This window comes from Neolamprologus multifasciatus, chromosome 11 (assembly GCF_963576455.1).
Source record: "Neolamprologus multifasciatus chromosome 11, fNeoMul1.2, whole genome shotgun sequence".
NCBI classification, from domain to species: Eukaryota; Metazoa; Chordata; class Actinopteri; order Cichliformes; family Cichlidae; genus Neolamprologus; species Neolamprologus multifasciatus.
In genome coordinates, this window is record NC_140449.1 from 8,010,486 (window position 1) to 8,024,582 (window position 14,097).

Below are 14,097 nucleotides of genomic sequence, written 5' to 3' on the forward strand. Positions count from 1 at the left end.
GTGCAAACCTCTGCTTACGCACAAGAACAAGAAGTGCAGATTAGACTTTGCCAAAAAATATCTCAGACAGCCTGCACAACTCTGAAAAAAAAAACAAAGAACAAAGAAACACAAGGTCAAGTTTTTACAGATGAATGCAAGATTCATTTTTATCAGAATGTTGAAAAGAGGAAAGTTTGGAGACGGAGAGAAACAACTCATGATCCGAAGCATATCACATCATCTGTCAAACACAGTGGAGGCAGTGTTATGCCTTTGGCTGCTTGTGTTTATTGGTGATTTAACTGCTGTTAGAAGAAGCAGGGTGAATTTTTAAGTATGCGGAGCTATGCACTCTGCTCAGGTTCATCCAAATGCTGCAAAACTGATCAGACAGCAAAGTTTCTCGAGGCAAAGAAGTGTTATATTCTTCAGTTACTTGCCTGATCTCGAGCCGGCAGAGCAGGTTTCCAATTACTGAGGTCAAAGCTGAAGGCAGAGAGACCCACAAACAAGCACTATCTGTGAGTGGTGGAAGAAAAGGCCTGGCAGAGCATCTTAAGGGAGAAAACACAGCGTTTGGTGATGTGCATGAGGTCTGCACTAAAATCACGTCCCAATCATTTAATTTGAGAAAAATTAACATTGGTTTTGGAACAATAACACTTTGTTTGTTTTTTGTATATGTGGCCCAGTCTATAACAAGCATTAGTCAGCGTGAAGTGGACATAAAGTTCCTCCTCCTAACTGTACATTCATACCTGTAGCCCTGTACTGACCATTTGACCCATCTGTGAGCATAGCTTCTGAGTGAAGCAGACTAAAGCTTCAGATTATCAAACACACCACTGTTACACCCAAAGGAAGTCCCAGTAAACAAATAAGTACTGAACAAACTCCTCATGTAAGGTATGTGAGAAGCACTTAGTGTCAGCCAGGACACATGAGTTGCAAAATCTTCACATGGTTGGAACATGTGTTAGGACGTAGTACAGCTCCTAGTTTTCTTGAGACATTTTCGCAGCATACATCCAGCATTCACAAATGTTAACCACCGTGTGCCTGTTACTCTCTGGATACGGTTGTTTCATGTTTCACTTGCAGTGGCAACAAACTATTCTCGCTGGCAGCTGCACGTCCCTGGTTTATTCTGCTCAGCGCAGGGTTAATTATATCCAGCTTCACTGCCCAGCGCGGAGATGCACTTTTAGCTCAGCGATGATGCTGACAGCAGTCCTGACTGTGAATCACCTGTTGTGTTCACAGAGGTACTTCACTTCTGCTTCGGTCAGGTCGGTGAGCGATGAGAAAAAGGCTTGTGAGAGGGTGACACACAGCTGTGCACATGACAACAGGACCAAAGTTGGCTCAGAGAAGAGGAACAAGGCACAGTGAATCATGTAGTGGAGGACATCCAGAGATAAATCATGGTGGACAAATTCTTTAAAAAAAAAAACCCTGGAATTTATTAGTTTTAAGCGAAGGCGCGAACTTTCTCTGGTGTTGCTCATGGAAACTAAGAAAAAGTCGAGCCTTCAGATCTCAGCTCACTGTCGTAAAAGGACAAGTTTAATATCTCTATAAAGTAAAACAAAAAGCACAATTTTAAAAAACAAAACAATAAAACACATGCTCTTATTCTGAAAATCAGGAATTCACCCCTTCTAACTGGGTGGCCTGCCTCTGTGCCACACCAGCTGGGGTTCAAGAGCATGATAAACCCCGGCAAGCGAATAATCACCTGCAGCCAGCAAGGACTCACATAAACCAGCCACACTTTGATGACCTGGTACCCTCATTACATTTGTTAAACATTATTTCCAAATGCTGATTTAATTTTTTCATCTTCTGCAAACAATTTTCAGTCCTCTACGCCACGAGGTCTGTGGTCAAAATGCAACCCAGCTGCTGAGGCTGTGATTCTTTAACTTTCTCCATCCGCATGACACTGAGCCACAAGTCTGACCATCTGCTTTAAGTCCACTTAAGATACAGGTTGTTGTACTGCCATGCCAAATTCCCTTCAAGTCAAATGAGGTAATATTTCAACTGTATATAAACAACCCAAGAAATCCATTTAAACTATCATATTTCACTGCAAATATGTTGTTCAGTTTTGCAACAGTCTGTAATTTGTATAAAATCCTTTATCTCTATCCAGCAAGTGCTTTGATTTTATTCATTGAGTCTTTTATTTTTCCCCATTATTTCGTGCTTTTCTCTTTGTTAAACACTGAAATTTTACCCAAACCTAAATAAAATTACTTTTTTTTAAACTCGTCACTTCTACTTCACCCCAAAGTCTTTGCAGGGCGATCGCTGATTGGAAATTCAAATTTTCTGCCTTGATGTTACCAGCAAATATTACAAGCTTTTGTTTTTTACTTTGTGACAAAAAGTCTCATTAGTCTCTAAGTCAACTTATCGCGTGCAGTTCCTTGCTACATGAAGGGTTAAACAGGAAAGCACTAATTGTCACACACACTGTATATACATATATTTATACACACACATACGTATGTATATAAAAATATGTGTATACAGAGCAACATTTGCACTCATCTGCACAGCAGTGGCAGCTGAGTGTTGTCACGTCTCTGGCCTCGGCTGTCACTGTCAATCCATTGTGAATACATTTATAGCCATCAAGAAAGTTTTCTTAACTTTTATATTTTGGTTTTAATAATTGCAGACAAAATAGTTTCTTTAAATGCATGAAAAACTGAAACAAACAAACAAACAAACACTTTCTTCTTAGCACTTGGGGGATTTTATGACCGTCCACTTCATGGCTGCAGTTTAAATATTTGATATAGATTTGGTGGGAGTGAGTTTTAGCTCAGATAGATTGAGTACAGACATCATGTTTGTTTCCCCAGACAGTGTAGTATGTTATCCATGTCTGATTTTTTTCCTCATTTAACCAGTACATTCACCTCTGTGTTATCACATCTCTATAACTGTTATCATATGAGCAATAAAAAAATAAACCAACGCAAAAAACCCCAATCCTGTGTCAGCTGTTGTACATGCTGTGTTTCTGATAAACACACCTCACACATGCTTTTTATTACTGCACATTTGGCTGTCTGATCACATTAACTGAGTGAATGAAAGAATGAACCTGCTTTTAGGTTAAAAAAGCTAATGTCAAAATCTAAAGCTATTGTAATGTCATTGTGTAGAAGGTTTTCTTTTTAACTGAAGACGGGAAAAAGAAAAAAAAGAAGAAAAAAAAAAGAGTCCCAATCACCAAGTCTGATGATATTTATTGATCAAATGTTACAGTTTCACTGCTACACCATACAAAATACAAACGTTTGTTCATACAAGCGCTGCTTGTAGTCGTCTACTCTACCTATGAGTCTTGATACTGATATTTGATAAATGAATGACCCACTATGGCAATGTAGTTCTTCACAAACTCACAACCTACTCAGTTACAAAATGATTAAATAACACACACAAAAGCCTTTTCCCCTCCCTAACCGTTTCACTCCAACTGTTGTACTCATGTGGTGCCCTCTAGTGGCACAAAGCTCCTGCCGCCTTCTTTTAAATAAATTGTTCTCCACCATCACAGAAAGGGGAGCAGGTTTCATGCCATCAATGTGGACGAAGGTCACAGACACGAAAGAGGTCTCATCCATCCATCCAAACATCGTTCTGCTGAAATAATGCCTGCAGTAATACACAGTCTTCCTGCTGTTAGGCAAAGACTGAACAGATGCTCACCCGTCCCTAAAGCAGCCCAGCAGATCACAGTAACACTAAAAACAGTGATAAATAGCACTACCCATATCCTGGTAGGAAGCAGCAAATTTGATTTAAATACTTTGATGTCTAAAGTATGAGTAACAGACTGAAGAATAAAAAAATAATATGTGGAAGCTATTTCCTGGTAAAACCCAAACAAATCTAACCCACCTTGCCCAGGTTGAATTTAGCTGTCCATATAAACATGACAAACCTCCAGAAAAATGTCATTTGTGATATGCAAGACATGCAGAAGTAAATAATAAATACAACAAAACCCCTGAAATAAAGACATTTTTAAAAAAAAAACTAAATTGTACCTTGCCCATCCTTCACGCTTGGATTATTAATTTATCTCCAAACTGCTAAACCGCCTGATTACACTGCGATCATGTACATCTAGACAGGAAATGACAGGACATAACCGAATCAGACATAAGGCCAACTCTTGAGTTGATAATCCTGATATAGTTAATAAATAATCCTGAAATGGCTCGCTATCCAGAGCATACCAGGTCGGCAAGTCCAAACCTCTTGCATCCACAGTTGAAATGTACGTAAACCCAGATTTTCATACCCGTTTGCATAAGATAATAGCAGGAACTTAAACACTGAGGTTCTGCTGAGGTTGTGGAGGCATGTTCTGGGCGTCTTAAAAAAAGGTGTTTAAAAAAATATCTCTCTATATTGTGCTTCCAAGTGTTACTAAGAATTACTTAAATTCTGAAGGACACATACAGTGCGACACCGGTGGTGCAACTTAATCCACAACTCCTCACAATGACGTCTTGACAAAACAAATCGCAACATGCATCATGACCACCACAACGAAGGAGGTTATAGCCAGACCAGCGATGAGCAGTGCAGCCGGACAAGTCCGCTCAGTGCAGTGGATTAAAGCCAGTGTTGGGTGCATCCTCTAATATCAGTGTGGTGTGGCTAAGCGTGGGTGAAGGAGAAGCCAGACGGAAGGCTGGGTTGATTGAGTGCAGCGAGTCCCTCTTGTTGCTTCGGCTGAACGGGGGACATGCAGTGGCCGCTGGCTGGCGAGCTTGCTGCTGTGTGCAGCCAACAGACGGCGAAGGCTCTGAGGTTGGGGCTGCACGGCTAGAGACATTCAGGACCTGAGGGGTAGTCTTTGGGGTCCCGGGGGAGCAAAGGACAGGAAAGTCTGAGGAGTGGACCACCCTCTCCAGCACATCCTTTGTGCTCTGAGTGCACTGTGTGAAGAAGAAGAAAAAAAGAGAGCAAAATCAGGAAAAGGCAGGAGCAAAATGTGTTAAAAGAAGCCAAGCTGCGAATGGCATGAGAGTAAAAACAGGACAGGCGTGTACACAAAATTCTGCAATCTGATTTAAGGAATTAGTTTGGAAGTCATAAGAAAAGTGAAAGCAATGGGAGCTCTGATGGCAGCGCTGTGATAAGATGGAGAAGCTTGGAGGACGTGAGTTCGATGCAGAAAATGCAATTAGAAGGCAGCCAAATATGGCAAAAGGTTTACAGATGTGCACGGAGAAGCTGCTTCCTGTCTTTTCTTCTGGCTTGAATTGGGAGCAAAAAGGAGGCGGGTAAAGATTATGCAGACTTGTATTCGACTGCGTCTCCGTGCATCTCGTGGCAAAGAGGAAAGAAAATCAACTGTTAAGAGGTGGGTGAGTCAAGCAAATGTTAATGAATGGTAGTGAAGCATGCATATTCACAAATATTATTCACACCATCACCACAAACCAGTAACAATATCTGCTCCTGTTTAGCTTTATATTCAAAACCACAGAGATGGCAGCTACAGCAAACAGAACTGCAACTGTAACGTGAAGGACGGAGGCACACAGCGGAGGCAAGTGAAGACATGATGGGAGTGGTTTAAGGTTCAACCCTAGTCTTACCATCGACCATCTATATGCAGCAGTGACCTTCAGGCTGTGCAGGACAAAGAAAAGTCCTGACAGTTCTCCTCCTGGCAGGGTGGATACAGTACAACACTGAGTGTTAACGCTTTTATATAGAAAGTAAAGTTACAGGCGTAAATATACATGTGTTCATTCAGAAGGACAACACAACCCCCTCATTCCCAAAGAAAAAAAACTCACAGACAGGCACAAAATAAAAAGTAAACAAATCTCAAAATACAAAAATACTGTTTATTTAAATACACAAAAAACAAAACTGTTATTGTATGAGTGCAAAAAATAGAAATTGTTTTAAGATTATTTTTTAAATGGCTAATAACCTGCATTTGATAAGATAATACACAAACATATTCAAGGCACGATTTACCCAACACACTAAAAGAAAGCAGCAATTCTGTCCATCAACTGTCATTACAGCATAAAACCAGACTTGCAGCAGACAAAACAACATGCTGAATTCTCTGGCAAAAATAACCACATATTAAGGTGTTTAGTGTAAACAGCACAAATTAACCGTTATGTACATCTGCAGGACTCAGTGGTGATTTTAACGCATAGTTAACTGGTCATGATGCCAAACAGTTAAAAGAAACTTCACTGGTGAGTTTTCGATTTAGTTTCTTCTTAGTTTCCTTAATCAGTTCTGCAGTGACCGTCTGGCTCTGTGTTGTGGGTCAGTTCTGAACCATTAAAACTGAGCTCTAGTGAAGCTGCCGTTAAAAGCCCTGTAACGGTTCAAATAAAAAAAACTAAATAGATACAGCTTCTCTCTGTCAACAATAAAAAGCACAGCTCTGGCCACTTTGCATTTGAGGAACCATAGCTGGAAGTTTAAAAGATGGAGGAGCAACACATTGGGAACTATGGGACAGTCAGTATTTGGGAGGGATCACAAGGTTTTTAATCCCTACCATGTTTGCATCGTTCTTGGCCCTGAAGGGGGGCAGCTCTATATCTGAGGCAGAAGCAGCAGGGATCGGCTCATCGGGAGGAAGGAAACCTCTTCTGTCGATCAGACTGGAAACCAGAACACAAGATTGTTATGATCCACCAGGGTGTAAACTGCATGTGTACTTTAACACCGTTCAAGTCTCTGCAATGATACAGCTGCAACAATGCACAACTACAAGACACCATGCTGCCACTGTATTCAAAGCAAGATATACAAAAATGGCCTGAACTAATACAATGACTTATGGTCAGAACCTAAGAGTGTCATTTAAGACTCACATTCAAAGGCTTGTGTCGAAGTTAAAACTAAAACTAGGTTACTTTTTTACAAACCAATCCTGTTTCTCCCTCCAAGTGAGAAAACATTTGATTCGTGCAACCTTTTTACCTTTATTTGATTATGGTGACCTGCTTTTTATGAATGCACCTGCCCACTACCTAAAGAGGTTGGATACCGTGTACCATTGTGCTTTACGTTTTATTACTGGCGATGGAAATTGTGTACATCATTGTTCTTTGTATGCTGCTGCTAAATGTCCATCTTTGTATATTCGCAGACTCTCCCATTGGTTGATCTTTATCTATAAATCTCTCCTTGGGCTGGTTCCATCTTATTTATGTGTTTATATGTGTAAAAACCACAACCAATACAGCCTTCGTTCGCACAATATCATACAATTAATTGTCCCAAAAATCAGAACAGAATTGGGGAAAAAGGCTTTTAAAATACGCTGCCCCTGCTTCCTGGAATAATCTGCAGAAGGAACTGAAATTATCAGAATTGGTTACCTTGGGAGAGTTTAAGTCTGTCTTAAAGGAACGAGAGAACAGCTCTTTTACTCAGTGTGATTATTTTTAATGTACTCTTAATTTGATCTGTTATTGTATATTTTACACATGTTGGTATGGGATATTGTATTTGTTTTAAATGTTATATACCTATGTGGTATGTGACTTTTGTTGCCATGATGCCAGGTCTCTCTTGGAAATGAGATTTTTAATCTCAATGAGATTTTTTACCTGGATAAATAAAGGACTAATAAAATTTTTTTAAAAAGAGTGAATCCCAATCTTTACAGTGACTTGGAACACTCAGTCATAGAGTCACTGCTGAATCTGCTTTAAACCATTACACCATTGGCAGGATGAAGCCTCGATGCCACTGGTGTAATGGTTGGCAGGATGGATCCATGCATTCATGCTGTTTACACCAAATTCTGACCCTACCATCTAAATGTTGCAACAGAATTCAAGACTCATCGGAGCAGATTACATTTTTCCAGTCTTTTATTGTTCAATAATAAACTTCTGTGAACTTCAGCTTTCTGTTTTTAGCTGACAGAAGCAGCAACCCGTGTGTTTTTTTGCTGCTGTGTCAGGTTTAACGTTTTATGTGTTCAGAGACACTCTTCTGCTTAAACTCCGTGACTATTTGAGTTACTATTGCTTTCCTAGCTTTAAGCAGTCTGGCTATTCTCTGCTAGCATCACCAAGGCATTTTCACCCACAGGACTGCCGCTCACTGTATATTTTCTCCTTTTTGGGACCATTCTCTGTAAACCATACAGACTGTTAGACATTTGCATCAACAGGCTAAACAAACAGTGTGTCCGGTGAACTCTCCATCTACCAAAACACAGCAAGAGGTAGTAATGTCAAGATGAAAACACATTTTATAGTAGCAGAAGCTGCTCTAAATCAGCACATACAGATATTAAACGAGATGTGAATGAACATGTTCCCTGGAATACAACAAGACATCTGCTAATCAGAGGGCAAGTTTGCAGAGTTATCCATGCAGCCAACGGCGGGGTACCAAATCTTAATATGACCTAAAGCATCAAAAAGGTCAAAGGCCGCTTTGTGTTTCTAGACTGCGAGTTGTTAAGGTGATTAGTGAGACACAAGGGTGAACTTGATGAAAATGTGTGATGTGATGAGGAGGACGTCTTTACTCACCTCGGAGGCATGGGGCCGCATAACGTTACGCAGCAGTTAGTTATAATGCTGTTATAAGTGTATGGGTTTTCAGACTCCTCTGCACCCCTTTTACTTGACCAGGATCCCTTTATCTGCATGACAAGTAAGCTGTGAGCTCCACAGTTTTCAGCATTTTATGTGTATTTTAACAAAAATCAAACAATCGTGGTGTTTGATTTTTGTCAGAATAGCACTACTCACGTCTTCATTTGTGGTGAGATTAGAAGCTACTAAGTAGGTGTGAAAGCCTGAGAGGCCCAAAATAGACCAGATGGAGAAGAAACAAATCACCAACTCCACCACAGTGCACAAAGAAAGTCAAGGTATAACATGAGTTCTTTAAATGGTAACCAAAGATCCATGATGTTTAAAGATAAACAACTGTCATTCATGCATGTCTGTAAATTGAAAATATCTTCCCACTGCTACATTCAAATCTGTGTTGAGCATTTTTCCCTTCAAAATAATCTAAATATCCCAAATACCTTAGCTACTATAAGTATATAAGTCAGTCTTTACAGAAAAAAAAAAACATACTAGGTATGTCTCTTATTTAGACACAGAAATGTTTCGGGCAATAACATAATGTCTTATATGTAATACACAGCATGTGGAAATCAATCCACAGTCATCTGTGACTGTGACTAATGGTTACGTCTATAATTGCCTCACAAGACATGAGGCAGCAAACTTACTAATAGACAGCAATCACACTAAAAGCACCTCTAACACTCTTATCCTATTAAGGGTGGGCATAAGCTGAGGAGCAGCGGGAAGTGCCTCGATTGTCTAACACAGCAGAGTGACACACAAAGGATATCTTGCAGGGCTCTCTTCAATGGCTTGAACGAGGCTTTTACCTTCTTGAGAACCTGGAGAGAAACATCAACATCAGAGACAGAGGCATGTTAAAGTCTTTGCTGGTAACGTGACAGATACTAAATGTGTTTAAGTACTTACGCAGGGTGATGTGTGTGATGACACAGCCAAATATAAAAGACGTGAGAAAAGACAGGGAGATGATGAAGCTGTAGAAAAAGCGGTAATTGCGTTTTCCCACACAGTTTCCCACCCATGGACAGTGGTGATCAAATCGTTCTGGAGGGGGGAAAGAAAGCAAAGAAGGCATAAAGGTACAGTCATTAATTTCAGTGACACACTACAAATCTCTGTGGATCAATCTAGTGGATCTTTTACAGGATTTCTATCTGCATTCACACATCACACGCCCATTCATGTAAAGTGGAAGCGGAGAGCGAGAGGGCTGGTTAAAAAAAACACTACAAAATGATCAACACAATGGCAAAAAGTAACACCAGAGGTTTCTTAGCTGGGACAGACAAAAAGGTGGACTTGTTACTCAAGGTAAAACGTCACCACGAAGCATTCACAGCAGCAGAAAACACAAACCTGGACTCATCTCAGAGCAAATACAGCAACATATAAGAGCAAACCAGGGGCATTATGGAAAAGAACAGTAAACTGATAAAAGCTGTATGAGCCCAAGTGTTACATTTACCCTAATTTAATGACTGATAAAACTTAATCAGGCAGCAATCTTGACTGTCTGAGCTTTATCATTTTCAAACTAAAATTTAAAAAAAAAAAAAAAAAAAAGGGTTTTCCAAGAAAAGTGGTGTCAGCAGTGTTTCCCAGCAGGTCCGTACGGAAACATAGAAGGCATAAGACACAGAAAAAGTCAGTTTAGGTTGTATCCTAAGAAATGAGGAACAAAACTCCCAACTTCCTGAATGTGTGTATAAGTGATTTCAAAAGTTTAAGTAAAATTGTAGAAAACCCAATCAAACTAATAATCTTTCCAACCTTTCACAATAAAGTGCCATCGTAGTGGTGCAATCCCTTCACAGGGAGCAAAGTAAACAATGTCAGGGGAAGCGTACTGAAATTTAGGACTGAAAATACAGTAACCTTTGAAGAAACAAAAATTATTATTTAATTATGTACTCCCTGAGAGTTTGTTAGGAATAAATTCTGATTTAAAACCACTGCCTGGCAAAATCCTACAGCTCATGAGGCAGATTTGTGAGCTTTTCTTTATGGCATACGTGGAGAAGTAACAATTACTACTATCAAACTGTTTATTTTACTAAAATAATGACCAAATGCTAACCACCCACTTTCAACTAACTACATAGATCCTGCATATATGGCTAAACTGATTTGGTTACTTTAAAAAACAAATGTCAGGTCATGTGTTTATGGGTTTCACTTCTTTTTTTTTGTAGGCTCTTGGTATATTTGAGGTTTCAGTCTATTGTAAGTATAATGTTGGAACACGCTCAAGGAAATATATTATCATTCTGATATTTAACATTAGTGTTCCCCACTAAGATAAGCTTCATTATCATTGTAAGCACAAGCATAGAGGCAAACATAAACAGTCATACTATTAGAATGAAACAGTCATAAAAAATAATATGTTCTATTCAATCATAAATAAATGAGTAATAATTAAAAAACAGCTTTAAGAATGGCATAGGTAGGCACTGGATATAATAGCAATATTGCACTTTGCACTTAAGGTAGATGGATTTGGGATTCCATGTGTAAGTTTATTCTCACCCACACAGTTGTCGCACAGGCTGCAGTGGGAGGTGCGAGGAGGGCGGAACATCTTACAGGTGAAGCAGTATTTGAGCTTTACCACCTGCTGGTTGATGAGGATCTCCTTGGTCCGCGGAGGAGGGCGGTATGTAGAGGATCCTGAGGTATCTTAAAATAGACATGTACAAGGGGGAGACGCTTCTTTAAGGTGCTTGCAATTCAGCAAAACAGCTCAACCAAATAACTTCATAAAAATGAGGAAGTCAGTAGAAATCAGACTATACCAGGCCTTTGTGCTCTTCAACCATGACCCAGAGTAATCAGCTTAGGTCTGCAGCTCAGCAACAAACATGTCCCTCAGACACCCCACCCCACACACACCCCACACACACAGATGGGAAAGCTCTTTCACTCCATCTGTCCCACAGTGAGTAAGCTGGAAGTACATATGCCTCACCTATCTGCCGCTCTATGTCTGCAGCTTCATCTGGAGTGGCTCTGGGTAAAATGCCTGGATCGGTAAAGCTGGTTCTCAGCAGGGAGATGACCACAAACACAAAAAGCACCCCGCCGATCACAGGTATGAAGATGGTCAGGTGCTTCACCAGGAACGGGCAACTATAAATGTATATTCACATAAAAAAGGGGGGGTATAAACTCAGACGTCACAAGACACCCTCGAAAATAAACACGTACATTTCGACTCACTCAAATGCAAAGAAAAGGCCACAGGTGACAACAATAAGGCCCATTGTCAGAGGAAGGACACCGCTCTGTCGGGAAAGAATGAGTCGCCCGTCGCAGAAAAACCTGTTCTTCCCGGGGAACACTTCCCATTTCCTCCGGGGCGACTGCGCCTTCTTCTCCCCGAGATTCTGCGCCGACAGCGGGGTCACCGACAGTGCCCGTGGATCTATCTGCTGGTACTCGCAGTTCTTCATCGTGTAAGCGGTTCAGAGGTAGCTAAAGGCACACACAGACAGACCTCTCTATCCTCGTCGTGTTTCTTCTTTTAAAAAATGACAGTCCTCTCAAGGGTCAGTCAGTGTAACTTTATATTTTGCTTCTTACTTTCCCATCATGAAAGCTAACACTAGCTAGCGTACCAACAAAGGCATTCTTCTCCGTAGTTCATAGTCTGAATCAACCGCCAGGTTGGCGCGGGGTTAACTACCATGTTTGGTAGTTAAATTAAAGCCAAACAGAAATATGACTGCTCATGCTGTCAAATTAACTAGCCTTTATTAAAAATTCAACCCTCACAGAGGAGCTTCCACTCCAACGTCTTCACAGTTCCTTTTTCTTTCACAGTCAGCTACCGTACGTCATGGCGTCATCGTAACGTCATCACGTACGTCCTGATGATGGGGAAAACGCGTCTGCACGGGGAGAAAGATCAGTGGCAGGCGCGATGATAATCTGTTTTTATTGACACAGGCTGTGTTTTCTCTATACTGATTTATACCCGTGCCGAAAATAACATTAAAAAAATATATAGTAAATAAAAATAGTTTAAAATATGACATTTTTGTTTCAGTGTGTTTGTGATTGGGTGAATGAAAGAAAAATTGTATTTAACAAAAAAAAGCAAATCATCTTCCTTTAGTGCCTCCATTTCAACTTGTCTTATCCTTAACACCCTCTAATCACCTCATTATGCCCACAAATCTTCTCTGTGATCTTCCTCATGCCCTTCTGCCTAGTAGCTCCATCTTCAACATCCTTTGTCCAGTATATCCACCACCCCTACTATCCTTTCTCTGCCCTGCCTCTCTAACTTTGTCTAACTACTTTCGTTATCTCTACTCTTTATATGTTTTCCTTCCTACCCGTCTCCCTCTCATTCACACACATATTCTGTCTTGCTTCTACTGACTTTAATTTCTCCCCTCTCCAGAGCATACCTCCACCTCTCCAGGCTCTCCTCCACTTGCTCCCTACTCTCACTACAGGTCACAATGTGATCTGTGAACATCATAGTCCATGAACACTTCTGCCTGACCTCATATTTTCTGGAGAAAATAGGTTATAGCCTATTTTAGTATCTCACCTGATTGCTGTTGTGAACAGGATGTTGTGATAGTTGACAGATTAAAAAACACATTGCTTCAAATAGTTGTACACCTGCTCTGTCATTTCAGCTGTGATGTCATTCAGAATGTTTTCATTTTTTTCATCTTCTTTTAGCTCTCATGTCATATTCAGAAAGAGGTCAGCATGATCAGTCACATTTATAGCTTGTATTCAATTCTGTTTAAAGAACAAGAAATCGTAGCTCCACTCGCTACAGCTCTACAGCATTACATGAAAACTGATGTTCCTCATCCACGTCCTTTAGCTTTACTACAGTAGTGGGGTAATGTAATCTGGCAAGACTCTCACCTGTGCACTTATATTTCCTTTCCTTTTGAATTAGTCTCTTTACACCACAGCTAGACAGTGATTCTAGGTGTGTATCACAGTGTCAGAGGCCTAAAATAACAGAAATCCATTGTTCACTTGTGGCATATGCTGAATAATAGCTGTCAGGCTGCACTGAATGGACACTAGTTTGGAAACTATATAAAGATAACTGTCAGGATTCAGTTGAGTTGGTGGTGTTAGTAAAGATTTTTCCATAAAAATAAGTGTAGCAGTTCTGCACCAAGTTGTTTCATGAGTTTACTTTGCACGACAGTAAAGAATTTAAAACTTTTACATGAAAGAAAAGGTCTTCAGCACAAATGTCATCCTTGTTTAGATTTATCGCGTTTTATCTGACATGTTAACACAACTTTGGCAACAATGTTCTTTAAAATAAAATTGCACATTGTGGACATTTTACATCAATGCCTCGTGAAAGAACCATTACCATTAACACAATAAATAAATAAATAAAAGATGAAGGAAAAAAATTAAGGTTCCTGTTTTGTTTTTTTTATTCTCACTCAAGTCCCGAGACACAAGCTGGAGGATT

General features: G+C 40.1%; 1 protein-coding gene across 1 annotated transcript; it reads right to left on the reverse strand.

The window, feature by feature from the left end:
• Positions 1-4,037: 4,037 nt before the first annotated feature.
• Positions 4,038-12,504, reverse strand: zdhhc18a (zDHHC palmitoyltransferase 18a). Its single transcript, XM_085176944.1, has 9 exons — positions 11,850-12,504; positions 11,599-11,759; positions 11,160-11,309; positions 9,537-9,674; positions 9,397-9,448; positions 8,778-8,880; positions 8,556-8,668; positions 6,557-6,662; positions 4,038-4,955 (listed from the first exon to the last, which is right to left on the reverse strand). The coding sequence occupies exons 1-9, from the start codon at positions 12,080-12,082 to the stop codon at positions 4,617-4,619; spliced, it is 1,395 nt and encodes a 464-aa protein (XP_085033070.1). The 5' UTR covers positions 12,083-12,504; the 3' UTR covers positions 4,038-4,616.
• Positions 12,505-14,097: the final 1,593 nt, after the last annotated feature.

Bases quoted from the DNA above. Each gene is read 5' to 3' on its own strand.
- zdhhc18a (XM_085176944.1), bottom strand. From the start codon at position 12,082: ATGAAGAACTGCGAGTACCAGCAGATAGATCCACGGGCACTGTCGGTG. The intron at 11,760-11,849 runs GTGAGTCGAAAT...ATACATTTATAG, and splicing joins GGCCTTTTCTTTGCATTTGA to TTGCCCGTTCCTGGTGAAGC. The intron at 9,449-9,536 runs GTAAGTACTTAA...GTTTCTCTCCAG, and splicing joins CATCACACACATCACCCTGC to GTTCTCAAGAAGGTAAAAGC.